Raw genomic sequence first — 25914 nt, 5'->3', positions numbered from 1 at the left:
GGTCACAGATTAATTTGTCATCTTTATCCATAGTGCAAATACAGTGAACCCTACAAATGCAATACCGATTTTCCAGTGTAATTTGCCAATTATGTTTAATTGTTTTTGTGTACGGCTGTTTCAATTGTAAAATTTCCGATACCACGTGAATGCAGCAGAGAAACGTCATTCAGCCGGTGGCGCTTTATTGATGTTGCTGGGCGACCGTTTGTTTGGTGTGAACTACTTCACCTGCCTGAGAAAAAATAATTAGCGCTATTTAAACAAAATTTGAATTTACAGGTTAAAATACAGTTTATTTTTCGGGTGAATAAAATACAGTTAGTTTGATAATGGATGTTGAAACAGAAAGTATACCTCGGCTCGAACTGGAGGCTGTTATTGGCTTTAACGGTAAGTTTCCCCCCTGCAAACTTAAATTAGCTTAATGATACGACAGCTGAAAAGTCTGGAGTAACACGCTAAGTACTGTACACAGTGGTAGTTTTTTAATATTAAAAACATTGCGCGGTCTTTAACAGTAGGAAAAGCTGTAAAACTTTAAGTCCAAAATTGATGTTCTCCTTGTTCCAGAGCTGTCTAGCGGGCTGAGTTCTCGTCCCCTTGTATGATTTAGACTGTACCTTTGTTGTTAAGATTACATTTTGAACTTACATGTGTAGCTATGAAGATAGAGTGCACATTCCCGTTATTATTATCCATTATTATTAAAACAACCATCCACCTTCATAATCACAAACAGATTGTCTGTTCAATGTACTTTGCTTTATTTCACCAGGACATGTTTCTTCTGGCCTAAGAGTCCATCCAGACAACGAGCACATGATCTACCCTCTTGGATGCACAATCATTCTCAAGAGAATTAAAGATGGCAAACAGGAGTTCTTACATGGCCATACAAACAATGTAACCTGTATTTCAGTGTCAAAAAGTGGACTGTATATTGCCTCTGGACAGGTCAACTTTATGGGCTTTAAGGTAGTCTTAGTCAGGAATGTTTGAATGTTTTTGTAACTACCTGGCAAATCTGCCATCAGATATTGGGTTAAATAATTTTGATGAATAAATTACAATATTCTACTTAATATGTTGTCCTAGGCTACAATAATAATCTGGGACTATGCGACCCGAACAATCTATACAGAGCTGGTGCTCCACAAGGCAAAGGTAGAGGCACTGGCCTTTTCTCCTAATGACAAGTACCTGGTGTCCCTTGGGGGTCAAGATGATGGCAGGTAAACATTATGGCTGAATGATGCAGCTGGGTGCAAGTTCAGATAATAAGATTGCAAAATGGAAATACACATTGCCTTGCACAGTAATTGTCTAATTGCCAACATAGCACACTATATTTCATTGAGCAATGATCATGCCACATTTGTTTTACTGTTTAACAAGCCAGGCACAAGGTTCTTGTAGAACACAGGAAGTTGTACAGTCAGAATACATCCAGGCTAGTAAGGTACTGGAAAGGAAAGCAAAAGTCCTTTGCTATTATGACTCCCTAATAAACCAGAATAACCTAAGCTGGGCCAGTCTTTAGATTTAAAGATGCTTGTTATAAGATTGCACATGGTTCAGCTCTTCCCCTTATTTGTGTTTTATGAAGCAGGAAGCAACAAATGACAAACACCCTGCATTTGTTGCCAGAGGGGACGTACTGAACTTGTGAAGTAGACTCCATTTGGATAGTTAGCTTTCAGTGACTGAAGCTCATACATTGTAGATCCGTTAAGACTTAGCAGACACAGTGGCACATATTATTTTTTATTAAATATGATATAAGAATCATGATTTAAAGACAGTCCAGTATGAGGTCAAGCTGTGAAGTCTGTTTTATTATATATACTGGTTTGTTGTTCCTGGTTTAATAGATTTCATGTGTCTTGAGGTGAGAGTTAGCCAAATGTCTACACTAGTACATTTACTGAAATGTGTGTTGACATGCAATGTCCATGAATACACATGGTATGGCCTTTAATTATCTTTATCTGCACAAAAAGGGGTACATCAATTTCTAGATGGCCTATCAAATGTACTGTACTAATGATCTTTTGTGTTTGTTTACAGTATAGTTGTGTGGAATATTGAGACTAAGCAAGCTATATGTGGGAGCCCAGCTTCAGCGCAGAGTGCTGGTCACTCCCTGATTTTGCAATACTCAAACACAAATGACAACATCTTTGTGTCAGCAGGGAGGTGAGTGAATGGTGTCTACTATTTTTTCTTTTCTGTGTTTTTTTAAGCCAAGCTGAATGTCACATTAGATTTTTAATTTGTAATTGTTAGGTTATCTGTGAATTAGATTTTATTGAACCTGCTTATAAAATGACAAGGCATCTACCTATTGCTTTTTTTCTGCATACCTAGCTTCACAATGTGGGTTTTCACGCTCCTTGTTATTGCATAAAAGTGATTTAATATCACTGGTCTTCTTTGGGCAGTGGAACATTGCGAGTTTGGGAACTGGACCTCCCCAACAGAAAGATCAGGCCCACAGAGTGTCAGACAGGCAAGCTCAAGAGGACTGTGAAATGCTTAGAGGTATGAAGCCATATGCAAACCATCTGCAGGCAGAAACTTAACAAATCAATAAAACACTAATAGTATGGCTGCAGAAGGTGCATAAGAATACTAATAGTGAAACTCAACTTTTTAAATCTTCCAAACTTATAGCACACCAGATATAGTGAAATAATGTGGTTGCACTATCAATATTGCTGTACAGATTTCAGAGGATGATCAGTTCATTTTCTGCGGCACCATGAGTGGAGACATAATGAAAGTTAACCTGAAGACAAAGCTTCTGAATCACTGCGGTCCAGCTAAATCAAAATACAGCATGGTAAGTCATCACTGTAGAGGTCATTCATTGCATTCCTTATTGGGTGCTTTGAATTCAGTCATTCAGCCACTCCGTACTCATGCCCTGTGCTTAATAGGAATCCCTGTGGAAGGAAAAGCCATGGTTCATGTCACATAGTTAAAAATTTCTTAAGTTTTGAGAAGCTGTCAACAATCTAGGAATTTTAAAAAGTGATATATTCAAATATGCATAATTGTTTTAGAAAAATGTAATGAAAATCATAGTTTCATCCTTTTCTTTGCAGGGTGTCAATGTCATAAAGATACTGAAGTCTGGGGACCTACTTGTAGGCTGTGGATCTGGCACTGTCACTTTGTCTTCTGGGACTAACTTCAAAACTCTTAAGTGAGTTCTATGACTGAATTATTTCACTATAAAATATCCCTAGTGTGCATAATTGTTACCTTTGAATTTTCTATATTTTCAGCATTCAAGTGCTTTAGTTTGTTTTTGCATTTTTGTACTTTTTTCCTTTACCTCACATCAGGAAAGTCGATCTGGAAAAGGCAGTAACCTCCATTGCTACATTAGGAGATGGAAATGAGTTTTTTGTTGGCACAGAGGCTGCTCAGATGTATCGCTTCAGTTATGAGAATTTCAAAGTGGAACTCATATCCACCAGCCATAATGATGCTGTCAAGGACGTAGCCATCTTGTTGTAAGTGTCAGAAAAGAGAATTTAAATAGTGTTCTGCAATAAAACATAAATGCCCTGATAAAGAGAATTGATCAGAAAACAGTCAGTCTGTTCCTTTTTCTCCTTCACCATGCCCCTCAGAAACACACATTTTCTCTTGTACCCAGAAATGCAAGAAAATAAACATTATGTTATGTCTCAAATGCAGCAAAGCAAAACCACAATGCTTAAACTGTGCTGAAATTGTTTCTGATTCATTGCTTTATTTACCTGTTGTACTCACTAGAGGGTGACATATACATGCCACATGTCTACATATTCTGAGGAAATGTTATTGGTTTTATGTATGTGTCTAAGACCTAAGTAAAATATTACTTTTAATTAATTATTTACATAATTATATTAACAACCCATACCACACAACTATAATTCTCTATTTTTCCTCACATTTTTCCACTAGTGGAACATCTGAACTATTTGCAACCTGCTCAGATGAAGATATCAGAGTGTGGTACACAGGCAAGCCTAAAGAGCTTTTGCGCATCACTATACCCAATGTGACCTGCAATTCAGTGGACTTCATGTTTAATGGACAAAGCATCATCAGTGGTAGGACTCAGAGAGCGATTTCTGTAACAATTAATTTTCTGTTTTGAAATATGTTTTGAATAGGTGATAACGAGCCATCTCAATTACAGTAGCGCAGAAATCTGAAATATAAAAGTAAAGTTTCTTTTCACTTACTGAAAAGTTCTGTTTCTTGTGCAGAATCAGATTAATCTCTAGCTGTCATTGTCTTCTAGCATGGAATGATGGTAAGATTCGTCTGTTTGGACCAGAAAGTGGAAAACTCATGCTCACCATTCACAATGCACACACAATGGGTGCAACGGCCATTGCTGGCACAAGGGATTGCAAAAGGATTGTCAGTGGAGGGGGAGAAGGACAGGTCAGTGGAAATAATATCAATGAACCTATAATTTGTTCACTATTAGATATATATTATTATTTAATTTATATTTTAATATTAAAGTCTTGAGCCGCTTCTCATTTCTTGGCTTTATGCTTCTAAGGAGCCAGATGTTCTTATAAGTTTTAAAATAGTTCAGCAATATTTCCAGAGACTTTCTGAAGATCTTTAAAAAAAAATTTCTTCTTTTTTCTTAATTTTCAGTCTAGTCTGTTGAGAACTGTTCAGTCTATTTTCAGAAGAATGTTTTTAGTTTTTACATTGACTCATAAAGCATAAAACGGCACTTAAATCACAGAATAAACCAGTGTTGTGTTTACATACAACACAGAACTTAGCAAAAATCCAGTTTTATATTCTACCTTTAGCACTTTATTACTAGCAACTTGTCACAAAAACACTCAAAATGATCCTTTTTCTTTGGTTGAATCAACACAAATTCCAAAGATAACACAGTTTGTCAGGCATAAAACTGTATTTTTGCACCAACAAGGTGATTCTAAAAGAGCTATTAGCTATAAACATATCTGTTCATTGTGTCCTTAAAAATTTGAGGAAACTGAACAAGTAGACAGAAGTTGTAGGCATGAAAACTATCTATAGTAGATGTAGTCATGTCCTTAAGAAATAGGAAAAATCTATCAAAGAACTGAGACAGGATCCGAGAGATACAGTTTACATTTACACCCCTTAGCTGATTCATCTGCTTTTTCCATAAGCCTCATCAGAACTAGTCTCAATGGTAAAAAAAAAAAAAGGAAAATGGCCTGTATTTGTATAGCGCTTTACTAGTCCCTAAGGACCCCAAAGTGCTTTACACATCCAGTCATCCACCCATTCACACACTGGTGATAGCCACAGCCACCCTGGGGCGCACTGACAGAGGCGAGGCTGCCGGACACTGGCACCACCAGTAGGCAACGGGTGAAGTGTCTTGCCCAAGTACACAACGATCGAGACTGTCCAAGGGGCTCGAACCGGCAACCTTCCGATTACAAGGCGAACGCCCAACTCTTGAGCCACGATCGCCCACAATGGAAGGGTAATGGTCAAGAATCCATTCTCAAGGATGGCAAAAGCTAAAAAACAAACAAACAATGAGGTATGCCAAATTACACAGGTCTTATCGAGTTTAAAATCAAAATTACATAATTTTTTTGTTTCAAATCCTCATTAATATCAACAGTAATATGTACTTGTAAAACTGAGGTAATTATAAATGCAAAAAAGTATGATCAGATTTTGATAGACCATGCATTACTGACTGAAAAGTGTCAGCAAGGGCTTCATTTATCAACATGGCAATGATTCCAAAGATACTACAGTGATACTACCTGGATAGTCAAACACATTATGAAACATTGTCAGTCATGGATAGGCATCCTCAGAGCCAGGACCTCAACAACAATGTGAGTTCACATGAACGGAATGGAGCAAAAGGCAGCCGACATCCAAAGAAGAGCTTGGAATGTCATTCAAGAAGCCTGGAGAACTATTCCTGAAGATTACAAAGAACTTACAAGAAAGCTTGCCTACAAGAGTTCAGGCGGTGTTGAAGAATAAGGTCCCAAATACAGACTTGTAGAATTGTACAAACTCTGTTTTGTCCATTTATGTTTGCATGTTTCAATAAATCACATCACAGATTTTCCGTTTTCCTAGCAAAATTAAAAAAAAAAATCTTGGGCAGCTTGAGACTTTGGCACAATTTCTCACAGTATATCATCAACAAGAATTATGAAATGGACATGAAATGGCTATCCTGACTGATAATTGAGCTTTAGTTGTAGTCCATATCCTGCCATAACTATTTTCAGACTTTCCCAAAACATTTTTTTGTTATTGATTTGGGAATGCCTACTGAACATGACAAAACTGATTTAAAGATAAGAATGTTTGCATCTCATGTCTAGTCATATAATTAGAATTGCTAATTTTTCTCCAAGACAAGCAGCTGTGAGTTATTCCAGTGCTTAGTGCAAATATTGGAGGATTTTATGCATGCTTTATATTCGTTATACAGACACACCATACTAGACTGTGCTGTGCACCCTTCAAATACACATTCAGCATTTAAATTTGGGGTTTATCTCTACAGCATGCAATATCATTGAAGACTGACATGATTTCAAAAGAACAGAAGACATACTGTTGAAGATGTCTTTAATGAAAATTGAAAATTGTTGCATCCATAGCATATTTGTATGTTTATAAATAAAGTTAAATATAGTTTCCCTAATGAATGATTTTGGGTTTAACTATCATAGGTGTGTGTTTGGGAGCTGAAGCCACGTAGCTATCGGTTGCTGGAGGCCATGAAAAAGCACAAAGCTGCTGTCACTTGTCTCAAAATCAAGAGTGACGACACAGAGTGTGTCTCTGCAAGCTCTGACGGTACCTGCATCATCTGGGACATAGTGTGAGTAGCCTATCTGCAAACCATAACCCACACATTGTGTCCATGTAACATCTTTAAAGTGTTTAATATTGTAATATTAGTGTATGAAATATTATTTATCTATGAAATGTTGTGTTTAGTAGTACAACAAAATGCCAAAAAATTACTGCAGAGCCACTTCACTAAGTCAAAATTGTAATAATTATTTTTCAGTTTCATCAAAGAAAAATGATGAGAGCAAGTGAAGTGAAAATAAAGTAGTTAGGCACATTACTGAATGAGCTAATCACATTGTTCTGTGAAAAGTAATGTACATATCTGGTAATAATACGTATAGCCAACAGAGACAAAGTGAGAGGAAAGAAGAGCACTGTCTTCATGTCTGACTTGTCATAAGAGAGAAATGGTGAAGTGGATGTGTGGCTCATACAATGAGATAAAAAAGAAATCCAGTTCTTTATAAGCGAGCTTAAAATCCTTTAATCTGTGAGCTTCTTCTGGGAGTACAATAAGCTGTTGAAAACTGACTATGGTCATTTTTTTCATTGTCTGTCCTCTTCATGAACGAGTCTGTGGATTAAAGGCTTCTAGGCAGTACCCATACAATTATCATGGATTCTCTTTGTAGTATGACTACTAACAGGTTATTTAAATGGATTAGTAGAAAAGTCTCAATTAATTTAGACTGACACCCTGTCTGCACAAGAGAAAATATGTGCACTTCAGAACATTTGTATATACAGATTGTTTTGAGATTTATGCTTTTTTTGTTTAAAATTTGAACAGACACGACAGTCTGGTCATGGTGTGAAGACACATGCACCTCATATGAGTTATTTTTTGCCCAGTCTATTGCAACACCTGTCAAACTCATCTTCCTTCCCGTCATTTCTTGTCTTTTGTCTCTTGTATAATCTTTTATAGGCGATTCGTAGTTCGTCAAATGATGATTGCCAACACACTGTTCCGGACTGTGTGCTACCATCCAGAGGAATTTCAGATCATCACCAGTGGCACTGACAGAAAGGTGTGTTTTGGGATTAAGAATCTTTTTTTTTCTTGTTGCTAAGTGCATTTCTGTATTTTTATTGGCATTCTAGCAGGCAGTAATTTAAACACAAATTTTTCACTTGATTTATCTTTAAGCCAGTTTTTTATGGTGGCCTCAGAGGTATGTATAGTCAGAATTTGTTAATGATCATTTTGCTAAAACTTCTTTAGTCAGAATTTGCTTAATTCTGACAAAAATGTTTTAGTGTAGCTGCCCCTGTAGTAAGAACCAAGAAAGTGTGGTTTATGAGTTTGTTTTCACACAAAAAGATGGATACAAAAATGTTCATGCCAAAAATGCTGACCATAATTAATTTGATTGCATGTAGAATTTACAGTATAGAGAAGTACAATACAAAAATACATTTAATGGAATCTGTTCAATTGAAAATGACAATTTAAAGAAGTCTCATGAAATGAAATTTACTTCATTGTTATACATTCAGTTTATACCAAGCATATGTCATTTAATGATTATTTATTTAAATAAGTAAACCTTTGATTTAAAAAAATTCCCCTCGAGCTTGTGGGTCCTGTGCAGTCTCTTAGCTGTTCCTAGGACTGCGCTCTTCTGGACAGAGATCTCGGATGTTGTTCCTGGGAGCTGCTGGAGACACTTGCTTTGGCTGCATCTAGCGCTTTGATTACCACGGGGCCACTGTTACCTTCACCCTCCACATCTTCTTCAGCTCTTCTCTGCGCCCTTTGTACTTCTCCAGTTTCTTGTGATCCTTCTTGCTGATGTTGCTGTCATTCGGTATTGCTACGTCTATCACTACGACTGACTTCCTCTGCTTGTCCACCACTACTATATGGGGTTGGTTAACCACCAACATTTTGTCCTACTGTATCTGGAAGTCCCATGGGATCTTAGCTCGGTCATTCTCGACCATCGTACGGGGTGTCTCCCACTATGCCCTTGAGACTTCCGGTCCATACTCACCACAGATGTTTCTGTATATTATGCCGGCCACTTGGATATGGCGTACCATGTATGATGTATGTATGATCCACACCGTTCTTGGTGTAGATCAGCCGGTTAGTCTCTGTAACTGTCACGGTAGGTATCGTCCATGGTGCTACATTAGCATCATCAGTAGATCTCACTTCACTTAGTCTTGGTATCTGGCTATGGGGGCTCCAGGTTTCAAGCTTTGGCATGATCGTGTTGACGACGAAGTTTTCTGGGAGAAAATGTGAGTGATGTTTGACAGGTAGAACATGTGATGTGTTAGCATGGACAGCTTTGATCTTTACAGTTTAGAAGAGATGGTGCCAGTTCATTTTCTTTGCTTCAAGAGCTGGTGGAAGCTCCTCTGGAGTTTAGTCTTGTTTGCTCCTGTTTTAGCATTTCAGAGTGTGGGTTCCAATTGGTGCTGGTGATGATAAAAGTCATTGTCTGTCTGTTGGCATTGTGTCTTCCCCAGTTGGGCTCAGAGAAAACTTATGGCTGCTCTGACTCACTACACCATGCACTGGTACAAATAAGTATTGCTCTACAGTTTGGCTTCTTTTCTGAAAATGAATAAAATAATTCCGAGCCAATTCCAAATATCCAGTGCCCAGAGATCACACTGTGAATATCACACTGTAACACAATTGTTTTTTCATAATCTGTTGATAACATAGCTGTAAACTGTTGCAATTCACAGTGAGTCTATAATAACTACTTTTTGTTGTTTACTGTAGTCCATGTACTCCATATATTTTCCCTCAGACTTAATACTCAGCTGTCTAGCTTAAAGGAGAAAAAGGTAATCATTATAATGATAAAAAAACAAAAACAGGATGCAAATAGACTGTCACTAAACAGTCACAGTGTAGAGTCCTCATTATGTTGTTATGGTTATTGAAATCTCCACTTAATGAGAATGACAGAAAAATCTGCAGCTTTACTAAGATCAGCAAAGAGTAGCACAATGAAAGCTTGTACAATCATACTCGTGTGCATTTCTGCAGATTAGCTTGAACGCTTCTAATTTGTTTCTTAGCTCAGTATACAGTAATTAAGCCATTGTGCCGGCTGCTAATCACTGGTGCAAAAACACACCCTTTGACTCCACAATTTTTTTTTTTTTTTTTTTATAATCTTGATTAACCAAGCACTTCTTATTTACATAAGCTTGGACCTTTACTGCTGCAGAATGAAACACTTTTTTCCTTGATTGTGCAATTTATCCACACCCCTTGAACCCGGCTACACACTGGACCCATATTGCTGCCGTCCCCGCATGCTGAGAGGTGAGGACAAGTTGTGCTGATTAACACAGCGCGGTGGGTGTGCTGAGCGAGCGGAGAGAAAGTGGGAAGGAGGCATTCAAAGAGAGCGAGAAAGAGGAGAGATAGAGGGGAGCGCTGTGGTGTTCGTGCCTTCCTGCGGATGTGCCTATGCCACCCAAGTGCCAGCCAGATCCACCATCTGCTCATCCCAGGACACAGGCACTCTGTCTGGTTCAACAAACAGCAATGCTCTCTCTCTCTCCTCTCTCTCTGTACTCCAAGCCTTCTTCACCTCCCAGCATGACTCTATGAGTAAATTCACAGGATGCAAACCAGCATGTGAGAAAAAATGTGAAGAGAAAGAGAGTGGCCAGGAGGGGTGGGGGGATGACTGTGTAGGGTCAGGGAGCAGTTGTATTAATGAGATGCTTTGTGATCAGGATGTTGCTGGCAATGATAATGATGTGTTTGTTTTTTGGTGTAGTAAGTATATGATGCTTACTTCGTCTTTTCAAGGTAAGGATACGGGATTATAGCTGAAACCAGTTGGACTACATTATTTCTGCTAAAAAGGAGGCATTAATTAGCCTTGATAGTAATTAATTACTAGCTCATAATAACCTTAGGTAACTGTGCATATTTTCTATAAGCTAAAGCTTCTAACCTTCTGTGTAGCCCAGGCAACTATACACTGCTTATAGCCTGAGATTTGTCCTTATAAGTGGAGCAGTCCTAAGAGTATGTTTTTCAGACCTGCTCTCACTTACTGCACGTAATTAATTTCCTGGCTGCCCATGTCATGGCTGTGAGCCAGTTTCCCAGACCGAGGCTGAGGGATCGCAGATGGGCCAAGACAACTCACACAGGTGGAAGCCTCTAATAAGCTGCTGAAATGAGATGAGAAAGGTGGAAGGGGTCGTGACTGTGGCGGTGAGGAAGGGATGGACAATGATCTAAGAGAGAAGAAGAGAGGGGAACATTGTTACAGTAACTTTTATCGTGGCTATGCGAATAGTAAACTATTTAATTTCACCATTAACTTCTTTTTATTAATCATAGCGCAATGATTAATTTAAGGCGCTGATTTGTTTGAAAAGACATCTCACTAAATATGTTATCGATTAATGCAGGCCTTAGCTGAGAAGTGAGTATTGTTTTGTTCAGATTTAAGCCTTACATTCTGATTTGGTTACATTAGGAAGATTTGGTTTCTATTTATTTCTCCATATTAGTTTTCATTCCATGTAAGCACAATATTCAATATGTGTGAAAGATTACATATCCTTTATTATTTGCCTTCCATAATGGGCAAAAAATGAAATTCTGTTCTCATAAGCATCGGGCTCTGTGTGAACAGCCTTGTTTAACATGACCTTTACAAATAGCTAATTGTGGTAACTCCATCTCCTTCTCTCAACTCCTTATTGACTTTGAAATGCAGTGTGTTTAGCATCAGTGTTTTGAGTGCTTTACTGCTTTCTAAACAGCTTCTTGACTTTTAAAATCACATAGGGTGAACTGTTAAATCTTCTACTAGGAACTCATTCATGACTGAAGCCTAATTTTAATGATCAAGTCCATCTGGGCTTTCATTTACTCCACCCAAGAAGTAATCAGGTCGGTCATATAAATAACAAGAAAGGATTGTTCTCGCTCTGTGGTTTTGTGATGCTTCTGCCACCTGGGCTATAAATAACTTCAACTAACAATCGCCTTTTGTGAGACTTGATACTCTGACGGCTGTTAAGCCCTAGAGATGTTCAAAACTCATTTAGATATATGATAGAATCAAACCAGCTCATTTTCATATAGAGTTAAAACGAGAAAGCAGTGAAGGTGAGAGTCTGAGGTCACCTATTGCGTACTACTACCAAAATAGGAAGTGGTAAAGTGTATACTGTATATAATGTTGAATAAAAATAGCACAAAAGCACAGAGATGTTTTCACTTGATCTCATTAGTAGCAGTCTGCATAGCAAGCCTATCAATCCTTAGTAACAAACAAAAAAACTTCAGAGTATAAATGTGTAACCTTCATCTCCACTTAGACTTTCTGTGCATTGTGTACATTTTGTCCCTCAGGTTGCCTACTGGGACGTGTTTGAGGGTAAATCTGCCCTCAGACAACTTGAGGCTTCGCAGTCTGGTGCCATCAATGGCATGCATATCTCACAGGATGGCAAATACTTTGTGACAGGTATGGCACATTACTCATTTGCACTTCTTCTTCTTCCATGCTACTCATATATAGATAGCAATTTTATATTTGTCCCTGCTGCCTTGCCCGTTATGCTCCCGTTTAGATCAAAACCTAATTGAATATTTTATGCAAATATAGTTTTCATGTGTTTTATATAAGGAACAGTATTGCACAATAATTAGTGATATTTCCCTAGAGCTTCTGGTTTCTTATGTTGTTCACCTTTTTATACCAGGTGGAGATGATAAGCTGGTGAAAGTGTGGGACTACATGTTAGGTGGAGTAACCCACGTAGGGGTAGGTCATGGTGGCAGTATTACCAGCATGAAAATCTGCTCCAACAGCCGCAACTTAGTCAGTACAAGTGCAGATGGAGCCATTCTTTGCTGGAAGTTCCCTCATGTTCCTTCCTCTTAACTGGAGATTTGGACACGGGAAGAAACACAAACTTTTAGCCATCCAGACATTTTTTTCTGAGTTTTCCAAAAATGTACAAAATGTTACTATTATATTGTTTTAGCAATATGGACTTACATTCTTACCAAAATAAATACATGTAACCTCATGAAGCAACAATTGCTGTATAAGATGTTTTTGCTCACTGATGCATAGTAAATGTAGTGGGTTTTTTTTTTTTTTTTTGCATGGTTTTGTTGATTTTTAAATGGGTAATATTTGTCAATCAATTTAAAAAAAAGAAAAAGAAAAAGTGAATTAAAGCATTAATAAATCCTTTCTCTTTTTTTGCTCTTTTGAAATTCTATTAAAAATCAAAATCTTCATTTTGAAAAGTATTCAGAGCCTTTGCAGTGACAGTCATCCTGTTTGATTTTTGAGCCTCGAGATGTGTAGAATGTAATAGCCACACATCAGTTGTTAATCATTTAAAGCTACATGTCCTGGTGTAAACACACATAGAAAGTTCACAATGTCATTGCGAATAGGGCAAGAGGATGAATCAGTTTCTAAATATGGCTTCAATGTCTGTGAAATACAAAAAGTAAAATACACAAAACATCTGAGTGCTAGAGTTTACCAAACTGAGTTATTGAACAAAAAGTGCCTTGGTCAAGAATGTGACCAAGAATGACCTTCTGGTAGGTGACTGGCCTTCATGGTAGAGGTATTATCCAGAAGCCAGTCGGCTGGTTATTACCATCACTAGAGTGAAGCATGGGGATGGCAGCATCATGGTACTGGGGTGTCCCTCAGGGAGACTGGTCTGGTCTTAAAGAAAACCAGCTTTGACCTGAGAATGGGTGACAGAACTTTTCAGCACCATAGTGAACTGAAGCATTGAGAAAAGAAAATGCTAAAGTGGATCAACTGCAGCTAAACCATAAACCACTGTTTAAATCTAAGATGTAAAGATGACACATCAAAGGTGTTCACCACCCAATCTGATGGAGCTTGCCAGAAAAAAGTTGATTGACTTGAAGGTGTAACGGTGTGCCATGAAATGGGGAAAACAGTACTTTCATAGTGAAAATAGTTATTGTTGCTTATATAGCAAAATTTCTGGTGCTATTTTTTATTTCTTGTAGATTAATTTAAAAATTACATTTACAATATAAAATGCAAGGTTGAAGTAGTCTGAATACATTCTGTATATAAAAGTGAAAAGATTAGGGACTGCTGTCCCCTAATGTAATAAGATTTATTCTCTGAGAGGTTATGGTAAAAGAGTGGTGCAATGTACAATTCTAATTCACTACTACTTCCTGCAAAAAAAACAAAAACATTGTTATATAAACCATCCATCCATCTGTCCAATTTCTACCTCTTATCGAATTCAGGAGGCTTGGGGCTTATCCCAACTGTCATGAGACAAGAGGTGGTGTAAACCAGGACAGGTTACCAGTCTGTGGCAGGTCAGCAAAAATAATAAAAAAATAAAATAAAATCCCTGCTCATTAAGCTTGGGCATAATTCCTTGCACTGTCGTTTAGCACAGTGATAATGAACAGAGGATTGCTGTAAAACACGGGTCATCTTCATAACACAGACACAGAATGACACGGTTTGCCTCGGAATTTGTAACATGTAACATGTGTTCATTTTTCTAACAATGCTCAAGAGCATCGGGAAAATTACGGGAATATTGGTTGAAGACCTGACTTTTTCTTTTAATAAATCAGAACATCTGGTCCACCAAATTCAATCTTTAGTACTGGTGAGCTGTGAAATTAAGCTTCAGATGAGAATCTGAATATTGCAAACAAGATGCTGGATTCCCATTGAAAAGCAGAACTGCATGTAATGTATCTGGCAAAAACAATTTTAACATACATTTTACTAACTTTGTCGAGCTTTCATGATGTATGAGCAGCAGCATTAATGTGCATGCAGAAAGTTGCCAGACTTGGCTACACCTGTCTGCAAGTGACGATGTCTTAGGTATTTGATTAGCAGGATGAAGAAAATGTTGACCATGTATGCATGGCAATATGTAGGGTAGATGTCAGTATCTATACTTTGATAACCTTGGTTTTTATACCCTCACTGGCCACTACTAATACAATAGTAGTATCGCCCCTTTTGGATCCCCTTTGCCTTCAGAACCGCCATAACTTAACTCATGCTTAACTTGTTGGAAACATTCCTCAGAGGTTTTGGTCCATATTGACATGATAGGATCACACAATTGCTGTAGATTTGTTAGCTGCAAATCAGTTGTGAGTCTTCTGTTCCACTCCCAAAGCTGCTCTATTAGATTGAAACCCTGTAAAATCATTGTCATGTTCAAGAAACCAGATTCAGGTAAACTTAGTTTTTATGAAATAGTCCATGTGATAAGCAGGAGAAAATGGGTGGATGGGATGAACATGACATATCACCCAGCTGCCTTCTATTGTCCAAATTTGGTGAACCTGTGTGAACTGTAGCATTGGTTTTCTGCCTGTTTCTTGGCTAATAGGAGTGGCACAGGGTGTGGTCTTCTGCTACACCAGCCCATTCTATTCTAATATTCTCTGGATCGCTGTGCAGGAAGGTCCCAATAGATCACACGTTCCTGAAATAGTTTTACCAGCCTGTCTGGCAACAATAACCATGCTACATTTAAATCACCCTTCTTTCCCATTCTGATGCTCAGTTCGAACCATCACTGGTCATTTTGACCATGTCTGCATTCCTAAATCCACTGGGTTGGTATCATAATTGGTTGATTAGACATGCTATTGGCTTTCACAAACAGGTGTCTGTCAGAGCAAATAGCACAGGTGTACCAGGTCTACCTATGTGGACAGGCTCTTCAGCAGAAATAGCAATTTCTGAATGTATGTGTGTGAGAAGTGCTTGGATGAATGGGTTGTTTAAAGCACTTTGAATGCTCAAGCAGACTGGAAAATGCTCAATAAGAACTAGTCCATTTACCATTATACTGGAAACTTATTTTTTAGTTGTTCTCTGAGCAGTTTATAAGTAGTCTATAATTTAGTTTGGTATTGTGGATGGTGCTGCTTTCTCTGACACCCTCAGCAGATGTTTTGGCAGGTGATGTTAGAACTGGTCCTACAGGGGGCAGATTCACACTGCTGTACCTGTCACCTATTAAAGACGACAACTTCCTTGTTCAGAGTGAAATAAAGTAGATATGCCTAGTTGAATTGCCTGTCATCCACCCGTTGCGAATGACTTAACCACATACATATTTGTGTTGATAGCCTACAGTCTAATTCAGGTTAATTAAATTCTTGCCTGTGAGGCGGGCAGTTAAACAGGATCCTTGGCAATTCAATGAGGCCCTACAGACAGGAGAAGAGGGAAGAACAGGGGTGGTGAGAGAGAGAGTCAAAGACCGCCAGGCGCACGATCCAGCGCTGAGAGCCATCGACGAGGAAGTATAAATGAACCTGCGATGTGGAAGAAGGAGAGCCGCTCGTCTCTGTAGCTCCTGCAGAGATAGATCGTCACCCGACAAAACGCGCGCACCGAGATGTCGATGGGATAATATCAGCAATAATGTGCCTTATTGGCTTCGCGGCAGTGAGGTTTGTGGAGAGAAGTGAGACGGGGGAGGAGGAGGGGTAGACAGCCTGGCAGACAGGTGCGCGTTGATAGTCTGTTTCATTTTCTCTCGGTCCGTTTAAGTGATAGAGCCATGGATACCCGTAAGGAAAGCAAGGTAAGAAGACAACCCATGAAACCCAAAACGACGAAGCCAAAGGAGAAGAAATACAAATCTGGTAGGTTTACTAGACGGAAATCGCTTCGATCTTTTGGGAATTTCATGGGAAGGATCCTTAAAACTTTGGGCACTTTAGCGCACTTTGGCGACGCGGAACAGCAGGACGCAGAAGACGACGACGGCGGTTTCGGGCAAAGCGCGTCGGGTGGTTTTAAAGATAACTGTTCGCAGATCTCCAGGGAAGGAACCGTAAAGAAGAGCTCCACGGTTTCGTCCATTCACGGCTCGGTGAAAGACAGGCTGTCGTGGTGCTACGGCGACAAGACCCCGGGAGTGCTGGGACTGAAGAACCACGGCAACACCTGTTTCATGAACGCCGTGGTTCAGTGCCTCAGCAACACGGACCTGCTCGCCGAATACCTCGGGTTGGAGCAGTATAAGTCGGATATTTGCCTCCAGAGGGTTAACGGGGAGGTGAGAGGAGCGGAGTCGCAGACCGCCAGGGGAGAGGTGACAGAGCAGCTGGCGTCGCTGGTTCGAGCGCTTTGGACACTGGAGTACACGCCGCAGCTGTCTGTGGAGTTCAAGGTAAGGATGGAGACGATTCACCTGAACTGAACAAGCTTAGGCTTCCCCCATTGAGGAGACCTGGCGTGATTTTTCTGTTTTCTATAAAGAGAGTTGTTCTCAAACAGGTACTCCGGTGTCAACTAGAAACAAATACTCTCCACCCGGTGGGCATGTTATTCATCTTGATTGGTTAAACTAATTGCAAGTGGCCCCGAAACCCAAAAGTCTGCTGCTAACTGTGCCAGTGTTGTTGCTGCTATTTGATTAACTGCTCACTGGCAGCGAGAGTGCTCAAACTCAAGCACAATGAAACCACAATTACAGGACCTTAGGGCGTTTTAAATCATATTAATACACTTAACTAGAAGCCACATAGTTTTCTCCTATTGCACTGACAGTGTTTGTGGGCCGAATCAGTGCCGATTGATCGTGCTGCACTCAGCTGAGGGAGACAAGGTACAGAGATATAACACACTGAAAGCTAGAAGAGGATCAGCAGGGGCCCTGATTACTCACTCTCGTGAAGTTTGTGCCACAGGCTCCCCTGGTAGGTCACCTCGGCCATGAAGAAAGAGATCATATTTATAGGCTAAACTTTTTATTCACATTCATCTCTTACTTTCTTCACATTTAGTGCCACAAGCTGCATGTCATACCAAGTTGCCTCCCAAAAAGCGATCACCTGTCAAAAAGTTTAAAAATACTTCTTAAAGCTTTTTAGAAGTTGCCAAAAAATGTCTCGATTGATTATAATAAAGAACACAGAGTCATGAAGATACTTACACAACAAACTCTTTGTAAATTATGTTGACTACAGTCCAGTCCATTTATTAATATAAGCTAAAGACATGAAAAAAAATCATGAGCACAATTAAGAAAGGAGGGTAAATATTTGGATAAAAATTTAAAGGTGTGAGCTTGAATATGGTCAGAGGTCAGTGGTAAACCTTTCTGTCCCAGGCAGTAATAATAAAACAACCTCAAGACCTCATGGTTTCGACATTTTATGATATTGTTTGTTGAAGTAGTTGCAGTTCGGTAACCATGTGGTTACTGATTACACGTAGGCTGTGTTATCTCTGCTTGGCTCTGTATATTTTATATATTTTATTATTATTATTATTATTATTTTATTTTATTTTTTTACTATTTAATTTGTAAAAATGTGTATACACACACACACACACACACACACACACACACACACACACGTAGGAAAATATTTAGTATACACATCCAGAAATGCATACACTATTATATATTGTACATATATTTATTAGTTTCAGGTTGGCCATTCTTGTATTTTGCTCGTTTGTGTTGTTGTGTTTGCACATCTCTGTTGCTTGTGGGGCTCGCACACAAGAATTTCACTCGCATGTGCTGTGCCAGTGTGCCTGCACATGTGATGTGACAATAAAAAGTGATTTGATTTGATTTGATTTGATTTGGCTTACCTGTTCCTACACTTCAGGTGGTTTGTCTGCATTCCCAGAGTTGTGAGAGAAGACACGCGGTCTTGACTCACAAACACAAAGTGTTCAGTGCAGAGGGGCTGCTTCATAACGGAAGCTTTACCTCTTCAATTTAAGGTTTTTCAAAACAACAAGTGATCAAACACTTACACACAAGAGGCTTCTTGCTCCTGTTACTCATTGCAGTTGTAACTGGGAGCTGTAGAGGCTTAGACTTCTCTCAGGAGTGGTTGGATGGTAGCCAATCAGCAGGATTACTTAGAAAAAAAAACAAAAACAAAAAACTGCTCTGAAATATCAGTAGCACAGGGAAACTATGAGTGATTAGGTATGTAATACACAGACACATACAGACGCACACACATATGTGATCACACAGGCACACATTGCTATTACTATTCCTAATTATTTTATTTAATCCTTTATTATTATTATTATTATTATTATTATTATTAGCAGTAATTTAAGTCAAATGTATTATTCATTTCTAATTGGTTTAATGCTGCTCTTGTTTTAATGAATTGTTTTATATCTTTTATATCTATATATTTTATCATTGTTTTAATCATGTGCATTATTTTTGTGGTGTTTTAATCACATTGCTTAACGATTGTGTTTCATATTTTAGCTTTATGCTAATTTCTGCCTGCAGTCTCTGTGGTTGCTCACATCTAATGCTGCTCATTGCACTTCCACCTTGAATTAAATCTGCTTTATAAGCAATGTTCTACTAGCTAACTTGGGTGTGAGCATGCTGAAGCTTTGAGAAAAGGTCGTGATTCAAGTAGAAGAAAAACTTGATGGTGTTTCAGTCCAAGAAATATAAAGGGTAGCTGGTTATGATATTATTACTGAAGAGCGTCTGCACGAACGGGAGATCAACTCCTGCTTTGGGAAACTAATGTAGCCTGAGTCTTTTAAAACAGTCAAAAGTCTGATATGTGAAGATAGTATGCGCAACATCATAAAGATCATTTGGATCTAGATAACAGGCCTTGCATAAAGAAATTCGTACAGTAAACACTTAATATATTGATCTCTATTGAACTGACTCTTTATGGAGTTTACGTGCTCCCTCTGATACTACGGCTTCCACACAGTCTAAAGACTTGTTAGGTTAATTGTTGTAGATTGTAGGTGTAGATGAGAAAACACATGGTTGTGTGCTCTGTGTGTTAGCCTTCCCACATGGAAAAGATATATAAAAATCTTATGAAGTTTGTATCTGTCTTGTGTGAAACTTGTATGAAAAGCATACAAGAGTGAAAACAGATATAAGATCCCTTGAAAAATTCATGAGTAAATCATATAAGCCTTATATGATTCACTATATGAAGTAGGCCACATCTGATGCAAGTCTTTTATAAGTTTTTTCTATTTCTTTTCCATATACGGTTGTGTTGTGGGTTGTGTTGGACTGGTTACCTGTCTAGGATGTAAGACGAGTGGAATAGACCCCAGGTTGGGTAAGCGGGAAGAAAATAGAAGGATGCTACAGTGTGCACAGCATGATGATTAAATCCTCATATGAATATTAACTGTTAATGTCAGAATGTGCTTTGAAAGTGTTTTTCTGTAATTACTCTCATGGTTGCCTGTAATAAAAAAAAAAAGGAAAACAAATCTTTCACACACATTTCCTTTCCTTGGGCCATTGCCTTGACACAATGATTTGTACGGGTCCGCCTATCCCGGAGTGAAGCAGGAGAGAGGATGTTTACTGTAGCGAGTGCATTTGGCCTGGAAAAGAGGATCCCCCCTGCTGCGATGCCTCCAGCGGTGTGCACTCAGAGGGTGAGCGAATGAGGGAGGTAGAGACACTGCAGCCAAACTAAAGTAACATCCTTGTGATCCTCACAAGACCCCTTCGTCTGTAATTAGAGAAAGGAACAGACAGCCTTGACATGTGCCGGTTATTGACAAATTTGCTCGCATTTAAATAGAGTCACTGGCTTGTAATGAAGTGGGTTAAAAAAGGAAATTTATATCAGAGATAAAGGCTATCGCAATGCTTTTTATTACTCTACTTTGTTTGAGATCGGCTTTAATGAATGAGCGGAAATTAGAAGTCACAGAGACTCAGCTCAGAATACACCAGAATAACGTCAGGCTTTTAGAAAAATAGTTAAGTCAGTGATTACATGCAAAGCTGTGACACAAGACGTTTTTCGATAATGACTTAAACTTAAAGTGGCTGCTATCATCCACCACACGCTGAGAATTATCACAAAATCTCAGCACATAAAGTGCTTGATCTGAATCAGAGGCAGATTCAGATCAAGTCTCTCAGAATGTGTGGAAGTGTCTGATAAGCTGATGGAGGGCAGGTATAGCTACCAGACTGGCAACACCTCATACAAAGGTTTCAGTTGACATTCTAGGTCAATTTACATTCTATATGTAGCAAATGGGCCTCATCCAAGCATGCAATCCAAAGAAGTGATAGCATATCAAGTGAAATCGGGGCTACTTTTCAAAAATCTGAATACAGACGTGCTTTGAAATTTCTGCTTCCCCATTGGTGAGCCTTGGCCATTAAACTTCAACACCACTGTTGTTCGATATGCTCGTTATATGTTCACAGAATTCCTTCAGAGCTTATTTAATGTAGCCCACCTGCTCATAATATTCTCATAATAACCACATGTAAATTATCCAATGTGCCCCCAAACGCACGCTTGCTTATAAATTACACTAATCAGCCTAATGGAAGAGCTTTAGCTAATGGTTAGCATTGCCAGCGTTGCCATTACTGCTTCACAGCACATTTGATCATCAGATCTCATTTTATTGGTTGGGCCAAAAGTTGTCTACATCAGTTTAACTTGATGACAGAGCAAGCTCTCTCTTTTTTCAGCTTTATACTCCCAACCTGAACAATTAACAGTGCTATAACTACTTTTAACAGTTGCTGAAAGGATCATTATCTTTTTTTTTTTTTTAAACACTTGACAGGATCCAGCTCTGTGGGGCCGGGGGAGCTTAGTCTGAAAGATTGAGCCTGGTGTTTTAAGTGGTTTTGTTTGTTTTGGGGAGAACAGGTCTGTGACAGTAAAGCACACCAGCAAGACTGATGGTTTGTTTGCCTTGTCTTATTTCTGCTTCGGGGACCAGTCTGATTCTCGCTTTCAGTGCTGAAGAGCTATACATTGTGCACACAGCGGGGGGGACGTACACCACCTGGACTCCCTGCGCTGAGCAGCACAGAAATGCCACGATGGCGCATCATCCCAGTTTGATGAGCAGCATTGTTTTTTTTCCCCAGCAAAACAGATGGGCTTTACTTTTAGATTCAAGTGGGATAAACAGGATGATTATAAAATACTTTATTGTGCTGTAATAATCTTTATATTTTACACCTGGCTACAGATACGCTCTTTAGTACCTGTCTTAGCTGTTGAAGGGAAATTTAAAAAAAGAAGCTTCAAACACTTCATCTCACACAACAGTGGAGTTAGACTTTTTAAAAGTACGACAACAAAGCCACCATATGCTGTTAGAAAGCAGCATGCATTCCCACGACTCAGTGAGTCGTATTGTATTATATTGTACCTGCACCGCTGTGGCAACAGACAATAAAGAAATGCAAGGAGGAGTCTGTGTCAGTATGACACCTTTTCCCACCAGGTTTATTATCCCTGTCATGATTTATATATTGAAACCGAATGACATAAGCCGTGGAAAAGCATCAATATTTACTGTACTGGGGTGTGACAGTGCAATAGCCAAATCATAGAAGGGAGCCTGCTTTACTTGAGTCATGGAAAGCACAGATACGTGTAAAGCACACTTTCAAAAGGGTATTTGAATTGCAGTTTCCTGCTTTAGTGACGGTGGTTTATTTTTCTATCAGCTTGAATTTACAGCCTGATTACTGTTATTTCAGTAAAAGTTCGCAAGTTAAGTTTCACTTATTCCTCAATGTGTGTAACTTAAATCATTTGGGTTGATCTGATTTGTTAACTTAAGAAGTCTAAATGCAGTTTTTCACTTTGAAAAACTGCACAGACACTAAATCACTCAGAAATGATTATTTTCATCACATATCTTCCCCTTTCTTGTTCTTCACTGATATCTCATGCTGGGGTAGCTGTAGAAATGCAGGCTTTGTTCGTTTTTGACTCGCATTAACCTTTATTGGATGATTACAAACATATTCTAACAGAGAAATTGAAACTGGAATGAAGAGACAGGGAGGGACAGGTGCTAAGATGCTAAGAGAGAGACTCATTTGTCTGCTCATGTTTACGGGTTAGCTGGGCTGACTGGAGCCCAGCTGTTGCTGATTAGTGGAGGGAATGTTTCTTATATGATAGAGAGAAAAGAGAAAAAAGATAATAGAAAGAACGGGCAAAGAAAAGAGGACAGAGAACTTGTGCATGTGTGCGTGCGTGTTTGTGTGATAGATGAAACAGAATGATGGGAAGGAGAGCGAGCAGTATAAGTGATAACTGCCCTGCTTCTGGTCTGTTCCAACAGCAAAGGTGATCTGACAACACGAACCAGCTGAAAAATGAAACAGCAAATGGACCAGTCAGTAGTGAGAGATTCCCCCCCGTTCCAGCTACACCTGTTGTTGGGGAAGATAGGTGTATGCAGGAAAACAAAAGCATGTGCAGTTCCTCTCACGGTTCCACCTTGCAATGGTTTGTCAGTATCACTCTCTGACCGTCACTAAGGAATCCAATCAAGCCTGTTTGTCAAGCTGGATCATGATGGGGTGAGGTGGTGTAAATGGTTTTTTTTCTTTTAGAGAGAGGGGAGGGTCATTTGTTTGATGTATGTTTATAGTAAATTCCTTCCCCGCCAGCACTCTAATCTGTCGTTTACACAGCAGGAGGATGGATGTGCGATGGGGGTAATGGTGTGAGGCGAAGGAAAGGTTGCAAGATACAAAACCGAAACAGACATCTGAGTGTGGAGTGCAGCCCTGTCTCAGCTGACCGCAGGAGGTCATGACCCCTGCTGTGCAGACTGCACAGGTTTATGGCTGTCTTTTGTCATTCTGCTATCTTTTTCCAGTGCTTTTAAATTCTTTGGTGTTTTCTTTTTTTGTTTTTTGGGGGGTGAAAAACCCCGACAGTCCTAGACTCTATAGCTTTATTCCTCTGCTATATACACAGCCAAGACTTTCTTTCAAGCAGAGTATTGGCTTTTGGTGGACTGCAGAATAATAATTGGAGCATCCAGGGGAAATTCAGCTTTTGCAAATGTATTTTTGAAAACTTTCAACTTCCCATACTGTAAAAAAGTTTATATCTCTCTGTTCAAATCTGTTGATGATCCAAATCTGTTGATGATTCAACAGCACATTTAATTCATGCTCTTCAATAACAAAAGAGGATTAAACTCATTGAGAGAAACTAATCATGCTTCAAGCTATAAAGAGAACTGCTCCCTGTGCCCTCTGCACTGAGTGGCGCTCAGTCGTATGTGGATGGAGAAGATTCTTCTAGACTGATCAATAGTTCTTTCAGTAAGGTCCCTAAAGCAGGCCCTTCCACCCACCGCTCTCCTCTCCTGCACTACTTCTGATGTGTTTACTCTACAAACACTTACGATACTTCTTTAGCTGTGGACAGGTCAGATCTGAGCACTGCTGGTGTTTACAGAGGAACTTGACTTTTCAACCTACCTGCTATTCTTTTCTTTTCACCTCCACCTTGCCTCAGTTTAAACAATGCCCTAAGGAATCAAATACAAGAACTGCTGCTTTCGAATACAACTACGCCTCTTTTGTGACTCACGCGTGCACACAAAGAGAAAAATGAGCGTGAGACAACAGTGCAGGCGAGGCCAGTGCACTTCCATTGCACTGAAGTCCTAACCCCTTGATTTCCACCAGCTTTCAGTGCCCAGACTGAGTCTCGTTATTGTAACCTTGGAAACTCTCCTTCCCTCTCTCGTCCTTTGCATTTTCTCCTCTCTCATTTCGCTGATAGCTTTGACAAACTGTGCTGCCTGTGTTTTTCACTTTTCCTTTCTGGGCCTTCCACAACTGTGCTGTCCTTTTGATAAAGAGACAGAAGAAGAACACTAACTGGTCTGTTGAAACTTCGCCAGCATCCTTCCCTTACTCCACCGATTCTTTTCTCCATCTATCCCACATCCCTCCATCCCCTGTCAGTGCTTTCTCATAGTGATGAAGCTCATTAGCGGGCTGTCTCTGTCAGATAGAATGGGGGGGAGGCAGGGGGCTCCCTCCTGTGTTTATATTTAGATACTGGGATACTGCAGGTATGATGTGGTGATTTTTAATGAGGTGCAGAGCAGAGCCTGGATGCTGTCAGTCACACAGAGAGAAAGAGTGACTGAGAGAAAGCAAAGTAGCCACCTGGTGTAGTGGTAATCAGTTTTGTCTGTCATTTTCTGTCCCACTCATAAATTTACTACTCCTTCCTCATAACTGAATTACAAAGACTGGACTTTTGTTTTGTTTTTTCCCAAGAAACACCTGCGATGTTGTGGATACAGTTTGTGTGAGTCTCCTTTTGAAATGCAGTGCATATAAATGTGTGAAGTTCATGAATAGCATGAAAAAAGGTGGCGCTACAGCTAACCAGCACTCCAGCTTTTAGCAAACAGCTAACCATTAAAACGCCTCATCTTACTTAAATGCTACTACAAAAAGCTAAAGACTTTCAGCTTGGATTCACTCTTCTTCCCCGCTCAAGTTACATCTATTTACTCATCAATTAAGGTCTGAAAGAAACCCATCTGCTTAGAGTCAAGGGGAACGGAGAAATACCTGTCTGGCATCAAATGGACCTCTTTGCACCAGCTGCTAGAGAAGATGAGCCCGTTGGGAGTGGCACGATCTGATATCCTCGTGTTGGTCACATTGTTGTGACGTGATACTTTTGCGACTTCAGAAAAAAATGCTGTAAATAAAATCTACTTAACTTGCGGGAAACCGCCTCTGTCCGCCGATTCAGCAATTTGAATTCTTTGCATTTCAGGATACTGCTCTTTAATAAACAATAAGCATTGTACATATTGTCCTTGCAACATTGGAATTTCATAAATGAATGAATGGCTTGGCTTGCAAAAGTATTACGTCACAACAAGCGATTGGTCACTTGCAATGTTGAACCTGGAACAACATTTATTATGATGATGTGGGAACAGCACCAACACGAGGATATCAGATGGGTGCTGCTGTTGGCACGGGAAGATACTGCTGGAATTGGGAGACAGTTGGGAGTTGAGTCTAATACAAGAGTCTAATCTAATTGCTTAGAGTTTGCATTCTGGGGTGTTATATGACACTGAGAACAGATGCCACCTTCATCTCTCTATACACACAATGTGTCCTTTGGTGTTGGTGTCTTGACACACTAGCCAAGGCAATCCATTTGTGGCACTGACATGCCATGAATTCCAAGTTAGAAGTCTGAAGAAG

General features: G+C 39.4%; 2 protein-coding genes across 2 annotated transcripts in view; both read left to right on the top strand.

The window, feature by feature from the left end:
* Window positions 1-171: 171 nt before the first annotated feature.
* cfap52 (cilia and flagella associated protein 52) lies at window positions 172-13048 on the top strand. Its single transcript, XM_086296176.1, has 14 exons — window positions 172-393; window positions 779-978; window positions 1099-1235; window positions 2071-2199; window positions 2445-2544; window positions 2729-2845; window positions 3111-3211; window positions 3354-3524; window positions 3964-4112; window positions 4307-4452; window positions 6741-6892; window positions 7796-7898; window positions 12224-12338; window positions 12577-13048. Exons 1-14 carry the CDS (start codon window positions 333-335, stop codon window positions 12756-12758), a joined length of 1863 nt encoding a protein of 620 aa, XP_086152302.1. The 5' UTR covers window positions 172-332; the 3' UTR covers window positions 12759-13048.
* A 3070-nt stretch (window positions 13049-16118) lies between these two features.
* usp43a (ubiquitin specific peptidase 43a) overlaps window positions 16119-25914 on the top strand; it is a 131443-nt gene continuing 121647 nt past the window's right edge. The window contains exon 1 of the mRNA XM_086296175.1: window positions 16119-17058. Within this exon, the coding sequence (XP_086152301.1) occupies window positions 16444-17058 (615 nt within the window). The 5' untranslated portion in view covers window positions 16119-16443. The remainder of the gene's footprint in view (window positions 17059-25914) is intronic.

Source organism: Aulonocara sp. 'chitande type north' Nkhata Bay, linkage group LG6, assembly GCF_057382095.1.
Source record: "Aulonocara sp. 'chitande type north' Nkhata Bay isolate Kocher_YH1m ecotype deep benthic linkage group LG6, A_spYH_male_GT1.1, whole genome shotgun sequence".
NCBI lineage: Eukaryota > Metazoa > Chordata > Actinopteri > Cichliformes > Cichlidae > Aulonocara > Aulonocara sp. 'chitande type north' Nkhata Bay.
Note: the sequence above shows the minus strand (reverse complement) of the source record. Positions and strands in the feature narration are given on the sequence as shown.